At 37.7% G+C, this 26,002-nt stretch overlaps 5 protein-coding genes and 1 pseudogene across 6 annotated transcripts; 5 read left to right on the top strand and 1 right to left on the bottom strand.

Moving 5' to 3' along the window:
• Positions 1-1,337: 1,337 nt before the first annotated feature.
• LOC113289776 (serine decarboxylase 1-like) lies at positions 1,338-6,110 on the top strand. Of its 2 annotated transcripts, XM_026539149.1 has the most exons (6): positions 1,338-1,559; positions 1,759-2,198; positions 4,081-4,312; positions 4,408-4,601; positions 4,686-4,822; positions 5,437-6,003. In XM_026539149.1, exons 2-6 carry the CDS (start codon positions 1,877-1,879, stop codon positions 6,001-6,003), a joined length of 1,452 nt encoding a protein of 483 aa, XP_026394934.1. In that variant the 5' UTR covers positions 1,338-1,559; positions 1,759-1,876. The 2 variants fall into 2 exon arrangements, with proteins under 2 accessions (XP_026394934.1, XP_026394935.1); XM_026539150.1 differs by lacking the exon at positions 1,338-1,559 and having other exon boundaries at positions 1,877-2,198; positions 5,437-6,110.
• Positions 6,111-11,918: 5,808 nt separating this feature from the next.
• LOC113289775 lies at positions 11,919-13,434 on the top strand (annotated as a pseudogene).
• Positions 13,435-14,402: 968 nt separating this feature from the next.
• On the top strand, positions 14,403-16,068 carry LOC113289774 (actin-66-like). The gene is made up of 4 exons (XM_026539148.1): positions 14,403-14,480; positions 14,580-14,973; positions 15,063-15,676; positions 15,803-16,068. Exons 1-4 carry the CDS (start codon positions 14,421-14,423, stop codon positions 15,866-15,868), a joined length of 1,134 nt encoding a protein of 377 aa, XP_026394933.1. The 5' UTR covers positions 14,403-14,420; the 3' UTR covers positions 15,869-16,068.
• A 1,624-nt stretch (positions 16,069-17,692) lies between these two features.
• Positions 17,693-20,579, top strand: LOC113289773 (actin-like). Its single transcript, XM_026539147.1, has 5 exons — positions 17,693-17,846; positions 18,568-18,636; positions 18,731-19,124; positions 19,217-19,830; positions 20,021-20,579. Exons 2-5 carry the CDS (start codon positions 18,577-18,579, stop codon positions 20,084-20,086), a joined length of 1,134 nt encoding a protein of 377 aa, XP_026394932.1. The 5' UTR covers positions 17,693-17,846; positions 18,568-18,576; the 3' UTR covers positions 20,087-20,579.
• An 865-nt stretch (positions 20,580-21,444) lies between these two features.
• LOC113289771 (protein WHAT'S THIS FACTOR 1 homolog) lies at positions 21,445-24,664 on the top strand. The gene is made up of 3 exons (XM_026539144.1): positions 21,445-22,893; positions 23,275-23,356; positions 24,526-24,664. The coding sequence occupies exon 1, from the start codon at positions 21,593-21,595 to the stop codon at positions 22,880-22,882; it is 1,290 nt and encodes a 429-aa protein (XP_026394929.1). The 5' UTR covers positions 21,445-21,592; the 3' UTR covers positions 22,883-22,893; positions 23,275-23,356; positions 24,526-24,664.
• LOC113289772 (RING-H2 finger protein ATL78-like) lies at positions 24,452-25,402 on the bottom strand. The gene has a single exon (XM_026539145.1). It carries the CDS (start codon positions 25,235-25,237, stop codon positions 24,533-24,535), a length of 705 nt encoding a protein of 234 aa, XP_026394930.1. The 5' UTR covers positions 25,238-25,402; the 3' UTR covers positions 24,452-24,532.
• Positions 25,403-26,002: the final 600 nt, after the last annotated feature.

Below are 26,002 nucleotides of genomic sequence, written 5' to 3'. Positions count from 1 at the left end.
TAACTTTTGAATTTCCGATTTTTTTTTTAACTTAAAGAGTTACTTCTTAAAGCTAAATGAACCTAAGCCGAGTTTGGTATTGCTGTGAGTTTTTGAAATCGCTTTTCTGTTGTGCTGTAAGTTAAAATAGTTTTTGAAAATCAATTTTCTTTTGTGCTGTAAGTTAAATAATTCGACATTTGGTAAACTATATTATATATAAAATGCAGTGGAACTAATAGACTTTAGCTTCTGTTTCGTAAATTTTCACGTTGAGATGATGGTTAATTTTTCTTTTTAATATAATAACAAAATTTAAATAGAGATTCAATTAATTAAAATACTATTTTTGGAGATAAATACTTTGGAAGAAATGTACCACACAATTATGCGCTAAAATTTGTTACAAGTTTATTACAAAGTTTTATTTTGTGAAAGAAAAAAGGCAAATCCAAACGGGCTATACTTCAAGCGAAATACACCAAAGAATAGCAACGCTGCCACAAATTCCAGATGCTTTGAAATAGCGTCTCAGCTTTTTTAATGCAAGAAATGTTTTTCTTATATAAGTAAATAAATAAATATTTTTTTCTTACCACTTAAATCATCCTCAGTTATATGAATTTACAGACTTTTATTCTATATCCCACAGTAAGATTAAAATGAATTATTATATCCTATCTCAGTTATACACAGTAAAATTCTAACATTGGTAATCAGTGTGCCAGTTTATATGAAATTTGGTACTCTCCCAATAAATTGGTAACACTAGTAGATATGCTAAAATCGACCTTAAATGGACGCTTGATGTTTGATATGCCAAATCCTAAGGCTAAGTCCTTTGGTGTGCTAAACTAGCAGCTAGATTAGCAGTACACGTCAGCTAGGACAACCTCCTAAGTCCTATGGTATGCTAATCTAGCAGCTAGATTAGCAGTCCACGTCAGCGACCAGTGCTGTTGGTTCAGCATAGCCAATCTCAGCCGTCAGATCAAAAATAAATCTAGATGCACTGAACGATTCAGCAGAAAGGTGATTTTAGTAGCGCTGAACCATTCAATGCAACTATCTTGCTGCTAATTCACATGCGAACAAATATCAGAAGAAAACTAGTGTTAATAAATAAACAACACATTTTTTTTTGAATTACAATATTTTTTGGCTAATCTAGCTGTCAAATCTAGCCCATATGACTTAGCCCAAACAATTGTTACTCCACACTATTCTGACAAGGGCCAAATAACTCTCACAGTGGTTTTAGATGGACGTTGCATTCCAAAGCTCAGCACTGACCTATGGTCTTCAATTATTTAACATGACGCATTAGAAAATCATGAAATTCATAACCCTGCTGCAAAATTTAACTTGTAGTCAAACGTCGTTCGCATCACATATTCACATGGTCTCAGAGCATCACATATATTCACATGGTCTCAGAGACACAAAATATCACACGATTCACACTCCTGTAAACAAATAGTTACAGGCTTACAGCTTGCCGACGGGATTATAAATACGAACTAGTGACCGAACTTGTTCCGTCTCCGCACCATTCCACACAGCAATTACAAGCCGTCTAGGTTTATTCTCATTTCCCTAAACCCTCTCTATGATCTTCCCTGTTCTCTTTCTCAGATCCCAAATTTCTTTGACTCTGTTTTAATCATTAAATCTCCTTCTTTTTCTCCGCTTTACCTCCATTCTATATTTACATTTTTGTGTATTTTTAATCAAATTTTTTGATTTCTAAACATTTCCTTTCCGGGTTTTGTTTTGCAGATCATAATTAAAAAATCTCTCTTTTTGAAGGTCTGATTGATAATTATTTTTCTTGAGGAATTTGAGAGAGCTTGATAAAGGCGGTGAAGTGATAACAGATCTAGGGATTTGAACAATAATGGTTGGAAGTGTTGGAGCTGAATTGGAAGTATCGCCATCAATCGTTGAAATGAACGGAAAAGTTGAAACGAATGGCAAGGTTGAACCATTACCAGAAGAGATTGTTCCGGTTATTCCGATTGTTTTAGCTGAAAATGGAGCAAACGAAGATCAGAAAGTTATAAGAGAAATAGTACTTGGAAGAAATGTTCATACAATGTCTCATGCTGTTACAGAACCCGAAGCTGATGATGAGATTACTGGTGAAAGAGAAGCTTGGATGGCTAGTGTATTAGCTAAATACAGAAGGTCTTTAATTGAAAGGACTAAGAATCACTTAGGTATATTTCAAACATTAGTTCTCTTTAACTTCTTATTTTGTTCGAAATGGAAATTTATTGATTTAGGTGTATTTGTTTGTAGTGATATGGTAGAATTTGAAGAGAAATGGTTTGTTGGATTGAGTTTATTTTTGCTACACAGCATAGATTTGGAACCACCTTGAAAAATAGTATCCTGATTTTGACAAATGTTTATGTATCAGAAAATCATGTAAAAATTGAGACCGATATGCTTTACCAGAGAAAGACCTAGTTTGCCAACTTTAGGGGAACGTTGCAATATAGGATAGTAGAATAGAAGCAGGAAAGGGAGAAATAGAGATTCTTTTTTTTTTTACATATGGAATAGCTAAAGTTTAAGCATGGTTTAAAAAGGCGCTTTTGGGGCGCGCTTTTGGTCGCTTTTTTGCGCTTCAGGTCCTAGGCGCTTCTAGAGCGCCGCTTTACGAATCTGTTTATATTAGGAAGTGAAAAGTCGGCGTTTGAAGCCCAGTATGGCCTATTTCACGTTTTCTAACTAAATACTAATAAACCTAATTTATAGGGCATGATGATCATGATGACTATCTACATGATGATATGAATGATGCAGACATTCGTGGCTAGTATATTTAAATAGCTCTTGGGTAAAATATGCAATATCAGTATGCCATATGCTTAGTTAGTCGAATTGTTCCTTTCATTATGTCTGAACTTCGTAGCTTTCTTTTATTAGGTTGATAACTTCTTATTTATATATATTATTATATATTTCAAAAAACTCGCTTCCACTTTACGCTTTTGCAGCGCTTTACGCTTTGGTATGAGTGCGCTTCGCCCCACGCTTTCGCTTTTTAAAACCTTGAGTTTAAGCATGCTGATTCTTTTTTATAATTTTGTTCCGTAAGTTAAGTTAAGTTATTCTGAAGTCTATGGTAAACCTGGAGAATCTTAATAAAAATAGTCAAAAAAATGACTACTTTTTTGAATTTTTAACGCATGGAGTTTGTTGGCGGGATTGGTAAAATACCTTCAAAGGATTCCAGTAGGAATATTTTTTGATGATTTTTTATGTGATTACTGTTTAAAAGATTATGAAACATTTTGTGTATGTGGTTGGTTGTTTTTATTGATTTCGTTTACACCAGAGCAGCTTTGTGTTATTGAAACAAGTGCTTGATTAGAATAGTAAAAGGAAATTGAATTTGTTAGGTTGTGTTTGTTTTTTTATTGGCAACATGAAAAAACTGCATACTTATAGCATTGGTTTGAAGAATTGTGCAGTTGAAAGCCATTATTGAAGACTGGTAAGCCTTTTAAGGTGGTTTTGTCCTTGGCTGCATAGACTTTCTGCAGGGTTTTTAGTGAGGTGATTCTAGCACAACATAAGCCTCAGTTGCCTAGTAAATTTGGTTGAGTTGTCCTTGTAGTATTTCTGGACTTACAATTGACGGGATGCATACGATTTGAAGGGTGAGACAATATTGGCCTAGTCTATTAGATTATGCATGTTTCATTATCATGTGTCTAGCTGAATTTTAAGAACCTAAATGGCAATGTGAGGAAACGTTCTGAAACCATTACAAAAAACTAGTAGTTGATATAATCGAGGAAAGACATGAACACCGAGATGAAAAAACATCTCTGTTCTTTACATTTTTTTGTTCTCTACACTAATCATAAGATATTACTGTGTAGATTGATTATCTTATCTTTCCTATGCTGAACTTGCATCTACATCCATAGCCAACTTTACTATCCTCGCTAACAAATTGTAACGCTCTGGAGTTAATAAAATGTTTACCTTGAAGTGATGCACATTATTTCTTTCATATGCTATTTTGTTTGAGTTTACGTGATGCACATTGTTTCTTTCATCTGCTAAAATCTTAAATCTATTTAGGTTACCCGTATAATCTGGACTTCGATTATGGTGCTCTTGCTCAGCTGCAACATTTCTCCATCAACAATCTTGGTGATCCCTTTATTGAGAGCAATTACGGTGTCCATTCCAGACAGTTTGAAGTGGGTGTGCTAGATTGGTTCGCTCGACTTTGGGAAATAGAAAATCATGAATATTGGGGTTACATTACAAATTGTGGTACAGAAGGCAATCTTCATGGTATCCTTGTAGGGTGAGTATTTCTTGTTTAATTATTTCAAAACGACTAATAATGACTTTTATAGGTTTTCTTGAAGTAATAGTAATGAAAATTTTGTGCTTGTGTAGGAGGGAAGTTTTCCCAGATGGAGTTTTGTATGCATCACGAGACTCCCATTATTCTGTCTTTAAAGCTGCACGAATGTACAGAATGGACTGTGAAAAAGTTAGCACTCTGATCTCCGGGGAAATTGACTGCGCAGATTTTAAAGCCAAACTGCTCCGTAACAAAGACAAACCAGCCATCATTAACGTCAATATAGGTGTGCCATTTGCTACTCTTAAGGTTACTAAGAAGCTAACTGTATAGAATTAGTAGCCTCAGTTAACATTGTATACTTTTTCAGGAACGACTGTTAAAGGAGCTGTTGATGATCTCGACCTGGTTATAGAAACCCTTAAAGGAGCTGGTTTCTCCGAAGATAGGTTTTACATTCACTGTGATGGGGCTCTATTTGGGCTTATGATGCCTTTCGTGAAACGTGTAAGTTTTTCTGTCTTTCTCGTGTTTATTTCTTCCTGCACTCAGATGCTGCTATTTGAGGAGGTACAAGTTCAAAAGCAGGCATGCTTACACCTTCCTGTGCCACATACGATAAGACTTGCAAATTATGTTGGACACACCTGATTGTCCTCTTGAGAGATCTTCCAGTTGAAATAATTTCAGATCAAAAGGAAAAATGAAATCTGTACAAAGAATCCCCAAAACATAACTTTGTATATATCTTGGTAGCGTATTTGTCATATAGAAGTTAGAACTAACAAAAGGGAAAGTATCTAAAAATGAAATGGAAGTCATTTTTGTTTAACAACTACATTCTCCAAAAGCTGTTGAATAATCAAAATATCACATTTTTCTTTGGAGTTTTATCTATGTTTGAATCTTGAAGTTGATTTAAAGAAGGATACCAGAGTTGATACAAAAGTTGTTTGTTGGAAATCCAAATCATGAGAACCTATTTCGAATTTTCTCATTGTTTATTAGTTTGTTTGCAAGTTTATTTCCATATTGGAAACTAAAGCACCTCTCTTCATTTCTGTTTTTCGCCTTTTATTATCTTGCTACTTACTGCTTACGTTGTTTTTGACATTGAGCAGGCTCCTAAAGTATCATTTAAGAAGCCAATCGGAAGTGTTAGTGTTTCGGGTCACAAGTTCATAGGATGTCCAATGCCTTGTGGTGTTCAGATAACAAGATTGGAACACATCAATGCTCTTTCAAGGAATGTCGAGTACTTAGCTTCACGAGATGCCACAATCATGGGCAGTCGCAATGGTCATGCTCCAATCTTCCTGTGGTACACGCTGAACCGTAAAGGTTACCGAGGATTTCAAAAGGAAGTCCAAAAGTGCCTCAGGAATGCCCATTATTTGAAAGATCGTTTACGTGCTGAAGGAATAGGTGCCATGCTTAACGAGCTCAGTAGTACTGTTGTATTTGAAAGGCCTCAAGATGAGGAGTTTATTCGTCAGTGGCAACTTGCTTGCCAGGGCAGCATTGCACACGTTGTGGTTATGCCCAGTGTCTCAGTTGAGAAGTTGGATGATTTCTTGAATGATCTGATTGAGAAACGCAAGACCTGGTTCCAGGTGGGAAAGGTTCAGCCTTCATGTATTGCGGTTGACATTGGGAACGAAAATTGTGCTTGTCCTCAACATAAATGAAGCCCTTCTTGTACCGAGAGCTCTTCAATTTTGTTATTGTTGTTACCTTTAGCGAACCATCTGGTATTTTAATTGAAGAAATAAAATGATTTTAGTATTTTGCATGCGCTTATGTTCTCCCTCCCTCCCTGTTTATACTTTACATATGTATCAGCACCAATATGGTGGATTCCTTGTTCTTTGAGCACACAAGCAGGTTTTGTTTGTCAGAAGATATCCATCCAACTAGATTGATCTGACATCATCTGCTTCTCTTTAATTGGTGGTGTTTGCACCATACCTGTGTAGGTTACATATAAAGCGTAAAGGCATACGGTTGACGCAGTTCCCAAGAAGGGATGCAGCAAGACAATTATACAAGTGTTGGGTGGTGGCATAACCTCTCTCTCTCACTTAGTGACCGACCTAATGCTAAAGAGTCTGATCTAGTATCCCTAAAAAAGTTACGGATGTGAATGAGATTTCAGGTGGCATTCAGTGAGACCGTCGTACTATTAGACGGCAAAGAAGACGTTATGCGAAGAGATATATGGAGAGGCCAGAAGGGTTATCTTTTGGTGTTGAAGATGAACAATTCTACATAGTACATTGGGTAACGTGTTGGGGATAAAAGACTTGTAAAAGTCATGGATTACGGAAAGTCAAATCTTGGGAGAATGTTTCGGTTGGTATGCATAAGATGTTATGCAGTCAACTAAAACAGATTAAAGAAGAAACACAATTTAACGTGGTTCGGCTATAGTCTACGTCCACGGGAGAAGAATGGTTAGGGTTTCTTATTATCAATGGAGGTTTTACAAGAAGTGTATATATATATCCAATACATGCCACATATTCGTATAGATAGCAACATATCTAGAGAATATTTTCTTGCAGTGTAAGCCAATCATAAATAGATAAACCAAATATTCTCCTTTGTTCCAACACTCCCCCTCAAGTTGGTGCGAAGATATCAATGGATCCCAACTTGGATAGAATTCCATTGAATTGCTTGACAGGTAAACCCTTAGTAAAAACATCTGCCAGTTGTTGATGACTACGAACGAAGGGAGTGCATATTACTTTGGCCAATACCTTCTCTCTAACAAAATGACAATCCACTTCTATGTGCTTTGTACGCTCATGAAAGGTGGGATTTGATGCGATTTGTATCGCTGCTTGATTGTCACAAAACATCTTAGCTGGCTGAGGTGACAGAAAACCCAAATCTTTAAGTAATGCTCGCAGCCAAACAATCTCACAAGTTGTTGAAGCCATGGCTCTGTATTCTGCTTCAGCACTTGATCGAGAAACAACATTTTGTTTCTTGCTTCTCCATGTAACCAGATTACCACCAAAGAATATGCGGTACCCTGTTGTTGATTTACGATCAACTGGACATCCAACATAATCAGCATCTGAATATGCTGTTATACAGTAGCTATAAATTGAATAGGCTTCATTCTTTGTCATCAAAACTCCTCTTCCTGGTGATCCTTTTAAATACTGTAGAATCCTAGTTACTGCATTTAGATGTTTAACACGAGGTGTATGCATATAACGACTGACTAAGCTTACTGCATGTGCTATGTCAGGTCTGGTAACAGTGAGATAAATTAACTTTCCTACTAACCTTTGATATGACCCAATATCACTTAACACATCACCATCATTATCAAGTTTGTTGCCAATTTCTGTAGGAGTATCACAAGGCTTTACTCCCATTTTTCCTGTAGCCTTCAGCAGATCCAACACATATTTTCTTTGATTCAGAAAAATACCCTTCTTTGAGTAAGAAACTTCTAATCCCAGGAAATACTTCAGTATTCCTAAATCCTTGATGTCAAATCTGGAATGAAGCATTGGTTTAAGATTTCTAATTTCTTGTTGATTGTCTCCTGTAATCACAAGGTCATCAACATACACTAGAACTATAGTTGTACCAAGATTACTTCTTTTAATAAACAAGGAAGAATCGGCAGAGCTCCTTTTGAACTTATTCTGGATGAGTACTGAACTTAGCTTTGCATACCATGCACGTGGTGATTGCTTTAAACCATATATTGCCTTCTTAAGCTTGCAAACCATATTGCTCTCTCCTTCTCGAGGGTGTCCAGGTGGTATACTCATATACACCTCTTCTTCTAGATCACCTTGTAAGAATGCATTCTTCACATCCATTTGAAACAATTTCCAATCTTTATTAACTGCAAGAGACATAAGAACACGAAAAATATTCATCTTTGCAACTGGTGCAAAAGTTTCTGTGTAGTCTTCTCCATATCTCTGAGTAAAACCTCTTGCCACTAATCTTGCCTTATAACGCTCAACAGTTCCATCACTTCTGTATTTAATTTTGTACACCCATCTACATCCAACAGTTTTCTTCCCGGGAGGCAACTTGACAATACTGTATGTATTATTTACATCTAAGGCACGTAACTCATTCTCCATTGGTGCCCTTCATTTTGGATTACACTTTGCTTCATTATAGTTTTTAGGTTCTTGATGACTGGATATAACACTTAGAAATGCAGAGTGTGAAGAACCTACATGATCATAAGTTAAATGTGCTTGTATAGGATACGCAGCGGAATGATATGTAAAGAAATCTTTGTATTTCTCTGGAGCCTTCTTCTCACGACTTGAGGTTCTGACAATTGGTACCACTGGTTGTGGAACCATAACCTCAGTTTCTGGAACTTGATGCGGCACATCTTGTAGTCCTGTATTATCATCAGTAACATTAACATTATTGTCTGAAGCTTCTTCATGAACTGCTTCATTATGCACATCCAACACTGCAGTAGGTAAGTCCACCAACTCTACCCCATCACCATTATCTCTGTGGGAATCTGTTGCAGTAGGTATCTCATTAATAACTGGAAGTGGGGCCAAATCTGTATAACACTCCCCCTGAGACCGACTGCCAGAATCACACTGAAAATAAGTCATTGTTTCATCAAACACAACATCACGAGAAATCTGTAGCTTTCTAGTGGGTGGATGATAACAAATATATCCTTTCTTTGTAGAAGAGTAACCAAAGAACACACACTTAGTTGCCCATGAATCCAGTTTATCACGATGCTTTGCCTGTAAATGTACATAACACACACAACCGAAAACTCTAAGATGAGAAATGTCAGGCTGATGATGTTTTAAAACCTCTAATGGAGATTTGAACTCAAGCACACGACTAGGCAGACGATTGATCAAGTAAGTGGCCGTCAGAGAACCATGAGACCAAAATTTCTTTGGAACATGCATCTGAATCATAAGAGCACGGGTTGTTTCCAGAATATGACGGAGTTTCCTTTCAGCAACACCATTTTGCTGTGAAGTACCAACACAGCTAGTTTGATGGATAATACCATGACTACGCAAATAACCTGGAAGAGGGCCTTTGACAAACTCAGTGCCATTATCGGATCTAAAAATTTTAACCTGTGCATCAAATTGGTTGCGGATCATACAATGAAAATCCACAAATACAGATGAAACTTCAGATTTGGATTTGAGTAAATAGATCCATGTAGCACGTGACCAATCATCTATAAAGATAACGAAATATTTGTACCCATCATAAGCATCAATTGGAGCAGGACCCCATAAATCAGAATGAATTAATTCAAAAGGCATTGTAGCTCGAGTCACAGAGTTAGGAAATGGAAAACGAGATTGTTTAGAAAACTGGCAAACATCACAGACTTGAGACTGAACAGAAAAAGTGGGAAAAATCCTAGACAAAACACGACTGGAAGGATGTCCAAGTCGTTGATGATAAAGAAACTGCGGAGTTGATCTGTGAGTGAGACATGCCATGTCACTAGAGCGTAACAGGTACAATCCATGAGAAAAGATGCCTCTACCAATCGTCTTCTTCGTCTTTCGATCCTAAAAGATGACCGAGGTAGGGGTAAATGTAACATCACAATCCAGAGAATTAGTGATTTGACCAACAGATAACAATTGAGTAGGAAACGAGGGGACAACAAGTGCATTAGATGGCGGAAAATCTGGAAAAAAATGCACTTTCCCACTGCCCAGCACAGGAGCAGTAGAGCCATTAGCAACAGACACATTTTTATGAGAGCTGCGAATAAATGCATGAACTGACGAAGGATCATTTGCCATATGATCTGTAGCTCCTGAATCAATAATCCAAATGTGACGGTTGGAAACAGGCGTAGTAAGAAAGGCTAGCAGGTTACCTGAAGTATGGTTGGCCTTGCGCTCATTCTTATTACTCAACTGGTGAAAGAAATCCTTTAACTGGTCTATGGTAAAGGATGAATTGTCAGCTACAGCAGCTCGAGCAAGCTTATTTTTGTCAAAATTAGCTTTAAGATGAGGATAAATATCCCAAAAACGATCCTTGGTGTGACCAGTTTTATTACAATGATCACAATGAAAAACTTCTCTCTTACCCTTAGCACGAGAAGTCTTGTCCTTATCAAATGGCATGGCTCTTCGTTTATCATCTCTGGAGCTCAGAAGAGCACTGGATTCAGCAGCATCCAGGTCTACAATGCTTTTAGAAACAGGATTCATAACTTTCTTGCGTGTCTCTTCACGTTGCACAGTCGCACAGACACTAGACAAACTTGGCAATTCAGCACTCATGAGAATAATGCTTCTAAGAGATTCATACTCTGATGTGAGGCTACTGAGCACATCAAAAATTTTATCCTCCTCAACCCTCTTTAAGAGAATTTTGGCATCAGTTGTATGAGGACGATATGTATCCAGTTCATCCCACTTCCTTTTTAAATAACCAAAATGCTCAGTAAAACTTTTCGTACCTTGTGCAGCCTCAGCAATCTCACGCTTCAGCTCAAACACCCGAGCAGCATTATTCCGTAAGCCATACAGACTAGCAACAGACTTCCACAAATCCTTTGCAGATTCTGAAAACGAGAAAATTTCCGAAATATGTGGTTCCATCGACTGGAGAAGCCACGTAAGAACCAGTTGATCATCAGCAATCCAATCTTCATACTTTGGATCTTTAGCATCTGGACAAGTACTATTCTCAGCAATATACCCAGACTTTCTTTTACCCCCAAGAGCAAGAGCAGCAGCCCTAGACCAGTTGACATAATTGACATCATTCAGCAAGACAGAGGTTAAACACAAACTAGTATTATGATCTGATTGTGCCATAGTAAACACACAGAGAAACGAAACTTGATTACAGAGAAACGGCCAGGATCGTTAACGATCCCATGATACCATGTTGGTATGCATAAGATGTTATGCAGTTAACTAAAACATATTAAAGAAGAAACACAGTTTACGTGGTTCGGCTATAGCCTACGTCCACGGGAGAAGAATGATTAGGGTTTCTTATTATCAATGGAGGTTTTACAAGAAGTGTATATATATATCCTATACATGCCACATATTCGTATAGCTAGCAACATATTTAGAGAATATTTTCTTGCAGTGTAAGCCAATCATAAATAGAGAAACCAAATATTCTCCTTTGTTCCAACAGTTTCATTACCAGCCAATGTAAGTTTAACTTTTTCTTTAAACTAAGATTCAAGTTAATGATTGTATTTAGGTTCGTCTTTGCAGTAGAAATTTTCTAGCATTGTTTTGTACCGTCTTTGGTTAAAATTTTGTTCTATTACCTGCTTGAATAGGTTAATATGTGAATCTGTATATGTTCTTTGGTCAAGTGTACAAATCTTGCTTGTTTGTGTTTTAAAGTTAATTAGTCAATTTTAGTATTCTAGTACTGCCGAAGTTCTTAGTTATGCTGGTTGATCCAACCAATAAATTTTGTTTTGTTTAACCAGCCTATCTCTTTATGATCACCATTTAACCAATCAATCACTGACTATTAATTTGGAATTAAGAAATATGAGTTTCTTAATTATTTTTTTCTTCTCATTTCATCTCAAGCTCAACCCTTGTAAATATAAACGATGACTGATGCTGAGGATATCCAACCTCTCGTCTTTGATAATGGAACCGGAGTAGTTAAGGTTATTCTGGAAACGATTTGTGGCAATTCTTTACGGGAAAACAATGTATTTCTTTCTTTGTTTCTTCTAATTTTTCTTTTATATATTCAGGCCGGATTTGCTGGTGATGGTGCTCCAAGAGCAGTGTTTCCCAGTATTGTTGGCCGACCTCGAAACGCTGATGCGATGGTTGGAAAGGGTAAAAAGGATGTCTATGTGGGGGACGAAGCCTTGTCGAAGAGAGGTAGACTTACGCTAAAATACCCAATTGAGCACGGTATTGTGAGCGATTGGAATGATATGGAAACTATGCATCATACCTACTACAACGAGCTTCGTGTTGATCCTGAGGAGCACCCTGTTCTTCTAACTTAGGCACCTCGCAATCCCAAGGCTAACAGGGAGAAAATGACTCAAATCATGTTTGAGACTTTCAACAGCCCTGCTATGTACGTTTCCATCCAGGCTGTTCTCGCTCTATATTCCAGTGGACGCACAACCGGTTTGTAGTTGAGCACTACACCGCACTAGCAAAACTTCTTTCGTGAAAATATTTTATCCTGAGCTAAAAGATCAATTTATTTTGAAATTTGTTTCTTTGTCTCAGTGATTTGGTTGTTTCTGTTTGAGAGCAGGTATCGTGCTGGATTCTGGCGAGGGTGCGACTCACACAGTGCCTATCTATGAGGGCTATGCTCTCCCCATGCAGTCAACCAATTAAATCTTGCTGGCCGTGATCTTACAAATTATCTGATGAAGATCCTTGAGAGAGTCCAGTCATTCGACACCACTGCCGAACGAGAAGTTGTCCGTGACATAAAAGAGAAGCTTGCATATGTTGCTCTTGATTATGAGGAAGAGACTACGGAAGAAGGTTCTTCTATTGAGAAGACTTATGAGTTGCCTGATGGGCAGGTTATTACAATTGGTTCTGAGAGATTCAGGTGTCCGGAGGTGCTATTCCAACCATCTTTGATCCTAATGGAAGCTTGCACCAAACAGCATGAAGATCAAAGTGGTTGCGCCTCCAGAAAGAAGATGCAGTGTCTGGATCGGTGGGGGTGAGTTATTGTACATTGATGTTTATTCTGTTTCTTTTTAGAGTTGCACGCTTCGGGAGTCATCATTTTAATTTTTTTATTAAAACGGGGAGATTGAAAAATCCACAAGAACCAATGCATTCAGAAGATGGTAATTTTTTTTTCCGGAAAACTAAAGATGTTTTCAGAGTTTCCACTTGAGATCAAGTTCCAAAAGTTTGCAAAAGAAAGTTTTAGATATTAACAAGCCGCGGTCTTCCAATAGTATAAAACAAATTTACTTTAACTGTGAATATAACACTCTCATTCTTTTAGCATGAAATAAAACCTTGACAAACTCCTGTTCAAAATCTGGCTGACTGTGATTACAGATGTGTATCTCCAAGTGTGAGTACGATGAATTTGGTGCATCCGTCATCCACCGGAAGTGCTTCTAAGTTGGATGGCCCAACCTGGTTCCAGGTGGGAAAGGTTCAACCTTCATGTATTGCAATTGATATTCGGAATGAAAACTGTGCTTGTCATCCACATAAATGAAGTCCTTCTTGTCATGAATTTTGTTATTGTTGTTACCATTAGCAAACCATCTGGTACTTTAATTAAAGGTATAAAATGATCTCAATATTTTCCATGTTTATCTTCTCCCTCCCTCCTCCCTCTGTCTCTGTATATATATGCGCCAGTATGGTGGATTCCTTGTTATTTGAGAAGACAAGCAAATGATGTTTGTCAGAAGATATCCGTCCATCTAGACTGATCTGACAAGTGACATCATCTGTTTTTCTCTTTAAGAGCAGCTTAACTCAAAGGGGATCGCCAAAGCAGCTTAAACAACAGAGAAGCCAAAGAAGCGGTCGCCAAAGCAGCTTAACTCTAGGTCGCAAAGTCGACGTTATTGGTTGCGAAGTTATATATAGCAGAGGGGTGGGTGGAACAAAGTATTAGCATGTGTGGTCCAACTATACAGTATCTACAGTTCATTGTTTAACGTGTTGGGGATAAGTTTGACTTGAAAAAGTCATGGATTACTCAAAGTCAAATCTCAGGAGAATGTTTCATCACCAGCCAATACAGAGAAATCTTTCAAGTTTGTTTCTTCATCATCTCTACTAATCACAATGTAAGTCTTTTCCTGTTCTTGGTTGTTTGTGTCTTAAAGTTACTCAATTGGTCAATGTTGGTGTTCTAGTACTGTCGCAGTTCTTAGTTGTGCTAGTTGATCAAACCAATTGTTTTCTTTTTCCTGATAATTTAGGATCGATCACTTAAATAGAGTTTAACCAGTAAAGCACGCATTCTGACTATTACTTCAGAGTTATGTCAGAAAAAACATGAGTTTTTTTGTTTCTTTTTTGATTTATGAAGTCCTTAATTTTTTTTTCGTCATTTCATCTCAAGCTCAACCCTTGTGTAAATATAAACGATGGCTGATGCCGAGGGTATCCAAACCCTCGTTGTTGATAATGGAGGCGGAACAATTAAGGTAATTCTTCCAACAGGTAGAAACGATTTGTGGCGATTCTTAATGGGGATAACAATGTTTTACTTTGTTTTGTTTCTCCTAATAATTCTCTAATTCCAGTCCGGATTTGCTGGTGATGATGCTCCTAAGGCAGTGTTCCCCAATACTGTTGGCCGACCTCGACGTGCTCGTGTCGAGGTTGGAATGGGTCAACAGGATCCCTTTGTGGGAGATGAAGCCCAATCAAAGAGAGGTATTCTTACCCTAAAGTATCCAATTGAATATGGTATTGTGAGCGATTGGGATGACATGGAAAAGATATGGTATCACACCTTCTACAATGAGCTCCGTGTTGCGCCTGAAGACCACCCTGTTCTTCTCACTGAATCACCTTTCAACCCGATGGGTAACAGGGAGAAAATGACTCGAATCATGTTTGAGACTTTCAACAGCCCTGCTATGTACGTAGCCATCCAAGCTGTTCTCGCTTTATACGCCAGTGGACGTACAACCGGTTTGTAGCAGATCACCAGCGAAGTTTGGTTTCAGAAACTTTTTAAGTCGTTTACTTGTTTTTTTCAGTGATTTGTTTGTATTTTCCAGGTATCGTGTTCGATTCTGGTGTGAATATGAGTTACGCAGTGCCTATCTATGAGGGTTATGCTCTCCCCCATGCAACCCTTCGCTTGTTTCTTGCTGGCAGTGATCTCACATATTATTTAACGAAGATCCTTACGGAGAGAGGGTACTCATTCACCACCACTGCGGAACGGGAAATTGTCCGTGACATAAAAGAGAAGTTTGCATACATTGCTCTTGATTATGAGGAAGAGATAGAGACTGCGAAACAAGGTTCTTCTATTGAGAAGGCTTATGAGTTGCCCGATGGGCAGGTTATTACTGTTGGTTCTGGGAGATTCAAGTGTCCGGAGTTGCTATTCCAACCATCTTTGATGCAGATGGAAATTCCTGGGATCCATGAGATTACCTACTGGTCCATAATGAAGTGTGATGTCGATATCAGAAAGGATTTATATGCAAACATTGTCCTCAGTGGTGGGACTACTATGTTCCCTGGGATGGCAGACCGTATGAGCAAGGAGATTACTGCCCTTGCTCCCAGCAGCATGCAAATCAAAGTGATTGCACCACCAGAGAGAAAATACAGTGTCTGGATTGGTGGGTCCATCTTGGCATCTCTCAACACCTTCCAGCAGGTGAGTTATTATTACTAAGTGATGTCCAGTCTATTTCTTTTCGGTTTTGCACGCCAAGTGAGTCATCTAATTCATATCTTTATTAATACGAGGGGATAGAAAAGTATTCATTGATTTTATTTGCAGATGTGGATCTCCAAGAGTGAGTACGATGAATATGGTGCATCCATTGTCCGCCGGAAGTGCTTCTAATCTAAATTGGTTGGTAAGGAAACTACAGGTTGCTATGTCTCTGTTGGGTTTCTGAAGTCGTCTTGTGTCATCTGGTTAAATGCTTTTAACTTCTAAGTATAGTTTTTGTAAAAGACCAGTTTGTATAGTGTTAGTATCTCCATGTTCACGAGCTAATTAAATCGATCACATCAATGCTCTCTTCCTTGGAACATTGAGTACTTAGCTTCACGAGTTGCCACCGCACACACGCTGAATTATAAAGGTTCTCGAGGTGTCCAAAACGAGTCGCCTCAGGAATGCCTATCATCTGAAAACCATTTTCGTGCTTTAAGGATAGGCCTTGCTTAATGAGTATTCTTGTATTTGAACCCCAGTATGAAGAATCTGTTCCTCAGTTGGCAAAATGTAAGAGTTTTGGACTTTGTCGCCCCCATTATGCATTCCGGTCGAGAACAGTCTAGGACTCTACTAGGCTTTGCAAACTTGTGCTTGCCGTCTACACAAATGATGCTGTTTTTGTTCTGGAGCTCTTCAACTTCGTAGTCCTTATCATCTTTGGCCAACCATCTGGTACTTCAGTAATGGAGCTGTACGAATTTGAATGTCTTCAGTGCTTTCTCCGGCTTGATTTTCTTTGTCTCTGGATAACAGATTCGGTGTTCTTTAAACCGACAGAAGTGACTTCTGTTTTCAGACTTGAGCAAATAACCATCCTTCCTGACCTAGGATATAATTGCTGGTGCTGTTTCCTCCAAAGGTTACATGGTCCTCTACTGAGACACACAGAGTTCCAAAGGGCTATGCGATGAATGTAAATTGCAAAACGAGTAAGTTATCAGGTTCATAAGAAACTCTAAACGAGGAGATCACTAAATTATGATTTGATCTCAATATCTGTTACAAGCCTGTAACCTAGAAGAGACGACGCAAATTAGTTAAGTCATATATCCTACCTGTTTTTGGTCCTGCAAATTTATCTCATCATTTCTTCTCACGTTTATCCGATCTTTGTAAAGAAGTGTTAGCCTGTTTAGGTGGTGGCTCTGCTGTTGCCAGCTCTGCTGGATTTGCTACATATTTTTAGTAACCACTTTCACAACTGTATTATTCTGTTTTAACATGAGGCAACTTTCCTACAACCTGTCTTATCACATCATAATCGCTCCAGAAGACTTCTCAAACCTGAAACTCAACAATTTTACCAGAGAAAAAAATAAAATACAAAATTCAATACACGTCTATGATAATTCACGTCAGCGACTTATTTTCAACTGATCGATCAAAAAAAAGTCGTCGGAGACATGATCATGGAGACACAGTCGTGGAGATGTAACTAGAATAATAATTTAAAAAGCCAGTTCTTGGTCCAACTATAGTATTTTACGATTTGGACAACCTAGCAATGGCCCAAGGGTTTTGGAAACTAGTCGAGAACATGTAGACCAAGTGGGTGCCGGCTCACGTGCTATTGAAAGCCGGCCAAACGACGTGCCAAAAGATAAAAGTCAAATCCAAAGGCGAGGAATCTTTCATACCAGCCGATCTAACGGTGATGATTTGGCTATGGCTGCCAGCCAGGTCATCCAATCTTTTATCGTGGTTGAAATGATTCTACAACTTTAATTAATTCAGATAAATTATTGCCAACAATTATTTATGAGTCATCATCCCTGGTTTTACAACCACCTCCAATCTGTCATCCTTGTTTACACACCGTCAGTTCATCCTCGATTGTTGTACGATTCAATGATCAAACGTAATCGACGGGTATTAGTTAAGGATGACAAAAAAGAAAGATATTAAATTCCCTCTAAATTAAATTTGATTTTTCATTTTCCATTTAGTCGACTTGTATATAAATTTGTCCGTTTCATTCGATCTCTCTCTCTTACATCGTTTTCTTCAGCTAGAGGTGGAGATTCAAAATCTAGACAAACAAAGTCTTTCCTCTTAGAAGAGAAGATCCTGTTTTTTCATCATCTCTAGTAATCTCAATGTAAGTTTTCCTTTCAATTTCCTTCAAGTTTAATTTATAATTGAGGTTCGTAATTTTGTTTTGAAAGTATTGATTTTCTGTGCTGATCTTAAATTTTTGTTGTGTTTACTGCTTAAACTGGATTCATTGAGTTCGATCTATACAAATAACTTTAAAGATTATATATACTGTTGTATTTCTTGATGTTAATTAGATTTGTTTATTGTATATGTGAATCTGATGATCTGATTTAGTTCTTCTTTACTTGTTTGTATTAAGTTAAACGATTTTGTTATTGGAATTTAGTACTTCTGGATTTCTTTGATCATCAGTAGTATTGATCCATATGAATCATGACAGTAGTGTTGTTTGCTTGGTGTATGAGGCTATGCGTTATCCATGAGACCATGACCTCTCAGCGTTGACCGTCCAACTATTAAAACTTTCTGATTTTTGCGTGTAATAGACGTCTTCAGAGTAGCTGATCATGTTTTTGTATCTTTTTTATTTATATGTGAAGATGATGAAGTTAGCTAGCTAGGGAATTTTGTTATTGAAGTCTTTGATCTCAACGAGAATCTGAATTAAACTTGGCCATGTTAATGAACCACAATTTAAAGCTAAGACTCAGATTTGTATTTCAAATGATCTTATTAATCTGTAATTATAAAAGACATGAGATTTTGTAAGGGTAATAAATTTCATAAATTATTTTCGTCTCATTTCATCGACTCATGTGTAGATATAAACAATGGCTGATGCTGAGGAAATCCAACCTCTCGTTTGTGACAATGGAACCGGAATGGTTAAGGTTAGTTATTCTACGATTTGTGGTACTGATTTGACAGTTCTTAATGGGAAAGACATGACTGTTTCTTATTATTTTAATTGTTCTTTATTTCCAGGCCGGATTTGCTGGTGATGATGCTCCTAGGGCAGTGTTCCCCAGTATTGTAGGTAGACCGAGGCACACTGGTGTCATGGTTGGAATGGGTCAAAAGGATGCCTATGTGGGAGATGAAGCCCAATCCAAGAGAGGTATTCTTACCTTAAAGTATCCAATTGAGCATGGTATTGTGAGCAACTGGGATGACATGGAAAAGATATGGCATCACACCTTCTACAATGAGCTCCGTGTTGCTCCTGAAGAGCACCCTGTTCTTCTCACTGAGGCACCTCTTAACCCCAAGGCTAACAGGGAGAAAATGACTCAAATCATGTTTGAGACTTTCAACAGCCCTGCTATGTACGTAGCCATCCAGGCTGTTCTCTCTCTATACGCCAGTGGACGTACAACCGGTTCGTACTTGATGATCAGACAAATTAAATTGTAAGGCAAATGTTATGTCCTTTCTTTTTTCTTACGGCTTGGTACTTTCGTTTGACAACAGGTATTGTGTTGGATTCTGGTGATGGTGTGAGTCACACTGTGCCAATCTATGAGGGTTATGCTCTCCCCCATGCAATTCTTCGTTTGAATCTTGCTGGCCGTGATCTGACGGATGCTTTGATGAAGATCCTTACGGAGAGAGGGTACTCATTCACCACCACTGCAGAACGGGAAATTGTCCGTGACATAAAAGAGAAGCTTGCATACGTTGCTCTTGATTATGAGCAAGAGCTTGACACTTCCAAAGGCAGCTCGTCTATTGAAAAGACTTATGAGTTGCCCGATGGGCAGGTAATTACAATTGGGGCTGAGAGATTCAGGTGCCCAGAGGTGCTTTTCCAACCATCTATGATCGGGATGGAAGCTGCTGGTATCCATGAGACTACCTACAATTCCATAATGAAGTGTGATGTCGATATCAGAAAGGACTTGTATGGAAACATTGTCCTCAGTGGTGGAACTACTATGTTCCCTGGGATCGCAGACCGTATGAGCAAGGAGATTACTGCCCTTGCTCCCAGCAGCATGAAAATCAAAGTGGTTGCACCACCAGAGAGGAAATACAGTGTCTGGATTGGTGGGTCCATCTTGGCATCCCTAAGCACCTTCCAACAGGTGAGTTGTTACTGCGTGATCTCCAGAATAGTTTACTTTAATGGTGCTCAATTAGCTAGTCATATGATTCTATTTGTTATCTGAACTCAGAAGACGGTCGTAAGTTTTCCAAACACCAACGCTGATACGAAACAAGTTAAGCCATAACATGTTCATATAATTTTTTTTTGTTTTTGAAATGTGATTGCAGATGTGGATCTCCAAGGCTGAGTACGATGAATCTGGTCCAGCCATCGTCCACAGGAAGTGCTTCTAAGTTGGTTGATATAGGAACAGCAAATGATAATGGTGGGTTGCTATTTTTATTTGGTTGGCATTCAGAAGTCTTGTGTATGTGAATTACTTGCTACTCAGTTTGGGTTGTTGAAAAGAGAAAACCAATTTGTTTGTGGTGTTCGGGGAAATGGGACTGACGTTCGTCAATAAGTGGGGCAGGCGTTATGTTATACTATTATTACATTACAGATTTGCTGCATCAACATCATACTTTGAGAGAGCCTGATGATTCTTTTTTGTTTCTTTTTCTTTTCCTTAAAACTTTTTAGTGTGCTAGCTAGCTTATTGCTGCTAGATTTCATGAACAACAGATGAATATACCTCGTGCGATCTTGTTGTTTCTTGTTATTTTATTTTTCTTCAAGATATGGTGGTGATGCTTATTAGTCATTTTATAGTCGGGGACAATTCTCTGTTAATATTTATTTGTATGAAAATTTGATTTAAACGCCAAAGTTCTTATTTTTCTTTCAGACTGTTATTTATTTTTGCTTTCCCCGAACAAAAAAAGGGCATTTGAAATGTATAACATAAACTTGAACCAAACAACAAAGAGTTCGCTATGCAGTTGTGTAACTTTATACATGGATCATAGATCAATTCTTTTGTCATACTGACAAATCCGATCTCGCTATTTTTCATTCCATCTCACTGTATATCATGCGGCCTTAAATTGGCGAGCACAAGATATTCTCTAGTCTCTGCCCACTCGGTGCCAAAATCAAATTAAGTTTGGCTTGTCCAAAAGAAGTCAATCTTAGGACCTAACTGGTATCCAGTTCCAAATAGGGCATTTTAAGGAACGCTTTTCATGGTTTCCTCTGTAGCTGTACAAATCTGTAGCCACCATCTGCCATTTGAATCACCATAGCGAAGACAATCCTTCAGTAGGACAGTGATCTCAAGCCATCAGCAATCTCTTGATAAATTAGGGCAAGTATTCTCTTCCATATATTTGCTTAGTTCTTTATTCAAATTTTTGGAATTCCACTTACTTTTTCATCAGTGTGGTTCCACTGTACAGTATAATAGCATGGTCTGATCTTCCTTTCACAAAAATCTGATGCAACAAAACAAAGCAACATAGCAATACAAAACAAAGCAAAATAGCAATACGAGTTTTACACAATCTTTTGCATGTGTATGTGTTGTACAGTACTATTTATTAATGCACATCTCATGTATGTAAAAATGTTTCACTCGAAAGAGACACTGTAGACTTGTTTCTATGTGAAACCTTTTGATGTTCGATCATCTGTCATTAAACTGGCTCTATAGTAAGTCAAGTTACAAGAAAAGTCTATTTTCTTAATGAAATCTTTGTTCTGCAGGTGTAGTTCCAAATTGAAGTCTTCAAAGTTTGACCAAACTGAACATCATTTGAACTAGTTCAATCACAACACTGCTCAAGTTGTCGATGTGAAAAAAATATTTTTAGGCGTTGCATCATAAGTTTCCTGTCACATCACTAAGTTTGTAGAGAGCTATGCACAGAGCTGGTAAAATGGTGATCAAGAAATTTTTCCGAGAGATATCTAGAGCACCTGTCATTTTCTCTTCACCTGCAAAACTTCTCATTTTCGGGAGAAGCTTCTCCTTACTGTCATCGCAAAAGGATCCAGCTCTAGAATTGTCTCTCAGTCGGAGCCGCAGATGGATTGTCAACAACCAGATCAAGAATATCATTCTCCGACACCCTAATCAGGTTGTACCAATTTGGTTTCTCCAAAAGAAGTTTAAGACTCTCGACCTTCAAGGTAAGGCTCTCAATTGGGTTAAGAAGTACCCATGTTGCTTTGAAGTGTATCTAGAAAATGGTGATTACTATTGTAGATTAACAAAACAAATGATGTCTCTTGTGGATGAGGAGGAATCTGTTCAGGATGAGCAGGAACCAGTCATTGTTGAACGGCTAGCTAAGTTATTGTTGATGAGCTCCAATAGGAAGCTAAATGTTCTGAAACTTAATGAATTAAAGAGGAATTTTGGGTTTCCTGATGATTTTTTGGTTCGGATTTTACCCAAGTACCCAGAAATGTTTCGACTTGTTAATTATAGTGGGAGACATAGTTCAATGGAGATAGAACTTGTTTCCTGGAACCCTGCTTTAGCAGTTTCTGTGATAGAAACTTTAGCAAAGGAAAGGAAAAGTGAGCCTTCTTTTACTTGCTCTCTGCCTTTGAGTTGGGTCAAAACTTGGGTGAAGTTTCACGAATTTAATGCAACTCCATATATTTCACCTTATAATATGAATGTTAGGGATTTCATGGAGGGATCACATGAGATGGAGAAAAGGGCAGTAGGTTTGGTGCACGAGCTGCTTTCATTGATGCTGTGGAAGAAAGCGTCTATTATGAAATTGGCTCATTTTAGAAGAGAGTTTAAGTTGCCTGAGAAGCTAAATGTTATACTGCTTAAACATCCTGGAATTTTTTATGTTTCCAATAAGTATCAGAGTTACACCGTTCTTCTTAGAGAAGGATATAATGGTTCAGAACTGATGAATAAGGATCCACTTGTCATTGCGAAAGAGAAATTTGGTGACCTGATGCAGGAAGGTCTTCATGAATTTAATCGGAGGCAGCATGCAGTAAATTTGGAAAAGAAAAAGAATAAAGATATGGTTTTGCTAAGATCAAGTAATAATGGCAGTAGAGGTACTGCTAAAGCGTCTGAACAGGATGATCCAAAAGGAAAGCAAGGAACCCTGTATGATCCAAAAGAAAGGGAGAGGTTCTATAAAGATCTCTTTGAGGACGATGAGACTCCGCCGTGACAGTAAATTAGGTAATGCATAGGCAAAGCTATCATCCATACTCCCGCTGGTCCGTTAATGGTTAAGTTTTCTTTTGTCATCTATTCTATATTACGTATAGCCAATTTGAGCGGTTTTTTCGATGGTTTGTTTGTTGGATGTTCACACTTGATGACATTTATTCACCTTTTGCCCATTCAGTTAGTCAAATAGTTAAAAATTAACAAAAAAAACAGACTCATCTCTTAGCTTTTTATTACTTGTAGTATTTCCAGTTTATGCCCCTCTGGATTAATTCCTCAAGTTATTTGATTCAGATTTCATTCTATTAAAAGCTATCGTTGTTCATTTACATTTTTGGTTTCCAGAGACTCCATGCATGTGGTAATATAATTTTTGTACTCTTTTTGCAGCTTGACCTCAAAGCGAAAGAATGATGTAATTACTGTTTGGCTTACGTGATTGCTTGGTGATTCAGTGGAGGCGGCCTGGTCTGTAAGTTACCAACTCTTAATTTGCAATAAAATTTGGTTACTAGGAAGAGTTGACTCTAAAATTTGTGGGTTAGCTACAAGGCTTCTAGCCGGGGGCTTACATTGTGAAGGATTTAAGCTGTAAGTAAGCGGAGCTTCACTTAACTTATGAGTAATTGAACAAAACCGCTTACCCTTGAGCTCGTTGTCTTCTTTCTCCTTTTGTGGGTACAAAATACTTGAGATTAGGAATAAAGACGAACTTAACCAAATTATGATAAAGAAAATGATATTTAAAGATTATCTTCTTTACAGTTTGAAATTGTATGTTTTCTCACTAGTTTTGCATATTTAGCTCTTTCTTGGGCACCATTATGTTTCAGAAACTGCTTGCTCAAACTCATAGTTTCTCCTTCACATACTCATTAAACAATGGGAACTCGGAGATAAATGAAGGAAAAAATCCAAAGACAAGAGTTAACTCTTTAAGGAAGATCATGAGGACTAGCAACCGACACGAATAAATGGCGGTTTGGCATAAAGACTTTCCAACTATCCATACTAAGAGTGTTTGCTTTAAATTTTTAATTACCGAGAACAAAATGTTTGAGCAGCAATTCGGTTCTCAGAAAACATAGAATTTGAGATGAATAAGGAGATGAATTAAATAAATGGCACTATAAACCTAAACCAAAGATCAAAGAAAATGCCGTGGAGGCTCATGCTCTTTATCGTCCGATGTGTTCACATTGTCAATCAGTCAGTGTCAAGATGGATGCCGAAAGAATTTATGGTTATCCCTTGAAAAGTAAAACATGCAGGTCCTACAACCATTATAGATTATGAGTTGGCAGATGACTAGCTAATTAGGACTAGCAAAACCTTGCTTTATTGATATGAAGTTGGAGAAACCACTAAAACTGGGGTTATACTAAACTTGGTAAAACCGTGATAAGAAACATTTTCCTTGGTTTGCTTTTCATTTTGAATGGTATACACGGAATCATTGTTTAATCTTGATTTGCTTTCTTGTTCTTTCTTTACTGGATTGAAAGTCAAAATGGGCCACTATGTTAAAGATGCAAATATATAAATCAAAAAGTTTCATATTTCTCAAGTTTCTGTACAATGGTGTGTTTCCTGGGTCCTTTGAAGCACCTAGCTAACATGTGTATACAATTACAATTACAGGTACATTTTAGCAGATACCAGCCACATTCCGTATCATACCTTCACGTTCTGATGGAACAATGGTTGATGGTGTCGGTATAATACCTTCATGTTCTGACGGAACCACTCTGCTGGATGGTGGTGGTGCAGGCGCTTGGGGAATTAAAGATCTTGGTTGGCTACCCCCATTCATAATTTTCTCGCATGTCTCAATCAAACAATGCCTGCAAGTTGGGCATGATGAGTGTGAACTGAGCCATTTATCGATGCATTTAATGTGAAATCCATGGTTGCACTTGGGTAGAATTCTAATACGCTCTCCTTGAGCAAACTCTGAGATGCAAATAACGCATTCAGTGTCTAAACCTTGTAGCTTCAACCCAGGTAAGTATGTAACTACAGGAAATGTCTTGAGGGCTTTTTTCTTTATTCCAGTATCAGCTGACTGAACTGGGATGGTGTCTCCTGAATCATGTGCAACCCGGTTTGAGCAACTCAAAACACATCGTATGATGGAATTAAGTCCTAGTGCACAAATTAGAGCACATAAAAGAATTGAAAGAACCATAACTACATTTGTATCGAAATTACTCTGGTGTGTATTTGAATCTCTAGCAGCATGTGAAGGAATTGGGGAATCGGCTGACAGGTGAGGTATAGCATGTAGTAGCAGCTTCCTTGAGTAAAGTGTTGAGGAGTAAGGCGAAGAAGAAAAAGAAATGGGAGAAGCCATTGCTGGTTATTTGAGTTTGTTTCTGGTTTTCTTCAGAAAATAATGTTTGAGTTTGTTGTTGAATTTATTGGAAGTTGGTTGTGCAGGATATATATAGAGTTGAGAGTGTTAGCTTTTTGATGTTTAAAATACTAGATATAAAATCAAGAAATAATGTTTAATCGAATATTCAAAGCATAAACAACGCTTAAAATCAAATGAAGGCTAAGCTTTTCATGTATAAAAATACAATGAATTTGCATGATTTTGGATTTTCCACTACCGTCTTCATTGCTATGTGGAGCCTAGATTTAAGATTGGAGTGGAATGAAAAGTAATTAATCTTATCGGATTAAACACTTTAAGCCAGTGTTTCTTCTCAGAAAGCTCCACTCAGAAGTCTTAGATTCAATTTGTGTCTTATCCTCTCCGTGAAAACAAGTGGACTGCTCGTGTATTGTATCTCTGGCTATCCAACGTCTGGGTTTAAAGATACATACACCAAAATGGTGTATAATCCTTTCTGCGATCTACTTGCTGATTTTAAGTTTGTAAAATCGAGCGAGTGAATGAAAGACCATAATAAAAGTTATATGATTTGTTGAATTTCTTCCCAACTTGTTCTTGGGCACGTGAGAAGGAATAAAAGGCAAGCTGTGTAGGTAATTTATTTATTTATTTTTTTATCGATATGTAGTAGTAGAAAATCCTACTATTAGACCCTTTAGATAATCTATATAACAAACTAGGAAATCATCATTAAGAACACTTAAAAGAATTTTATTA

Source organism: Papaver somniferum, chromosome 6, assembly GCF_003573695.1.
Source record: "Papaver somniferum cultivar HN1 chromosome 6, ASM357369v1, whole genome shotgun sequence".
Lineage (NCBI taxonomy): Eukaryota > Viridiplantae > Streptophyta > Magnoliopsida > Ranunculales > Papaveraceae > Papaver > Papaver somniferum.
This window is presented reverse-complemented; position numbering and strand designations above follow the sequence as displayed.

Coding starts and splice junctions, on each gene's coding strand:
- LOC113289772 (XM_026539145.1), bottom strand. CDS start 25,237: ATGGCTTCTCCCATTTCTTTTTCTTCTTCGCCTTACTCCTCAACACTT.
- LOC113289771 (XM_026539144.1), top strand. CDS start 21,593: ATGCACAGAGCTGGTAAAATGGTGATCAAGAAATTTTTCCGAGAGATA.
- LOC113289773 (XM_026539147.1), top strand. CDS start 18,577: ATGGCTGATGCTGAGGAAATCCAACCTCTCGTTTGTGACAATGGAACC. Junction 18,637..18,730: donor ATGGAACCGGAATGGTTAAG/GTTAGTTATTCT, acceptor CTTTATTTCCAG/GCCGGATTTGCTGGTGATGA. Junction 19,125..19,216: donor CGCCAGTGGACGTACAACCG/GTTCGTACTTGA, acceptor GTTTGACAACAG/GTATTGTGTTGGATTCTGGT.
- LOC113289776 (XM_026539150.1), top strand. CDS start 1,877: ATGGTTGGAAGTGTTGGAGCTGAATTGGAAGTATCGCCATCAATCGTT. Junction 4,602..4,685: donor CATCATTAACGTCAATATAG/GTGTGCCATTTG, acceptor ATACTTTTTCAG/GAACGACTGTTAAAGGAGCT. Junction 4,823..5,436: donor TGATGCCTTTCGTGAAACGT/GTAAGTTTTTCT, acceptor GACATTGAGCAG/GCTCCTAAAGTATCATTTAA.
- LOC113289774 (XM_026539148.1), top strand. CDS start 14,421: ATGGCTGATGCCGAGGGTATCCAAACCCTCGTTGTTGATAATGGAGGC. Junction 14,481..14,579: donor ATGGAGGCGGAACAATTAAG/GTAATTCTTCCA, acceptor CTCTAATTCCAG/TCCGGATTTGCTGGTGATGA. Junction 14,974..15,062: donor CGCCAGTGGACGTACAACCG/GTTTGTAGCAGA, acceptor TGTATTTTCCAG/GTATCGTGTTCGATTCTGGT.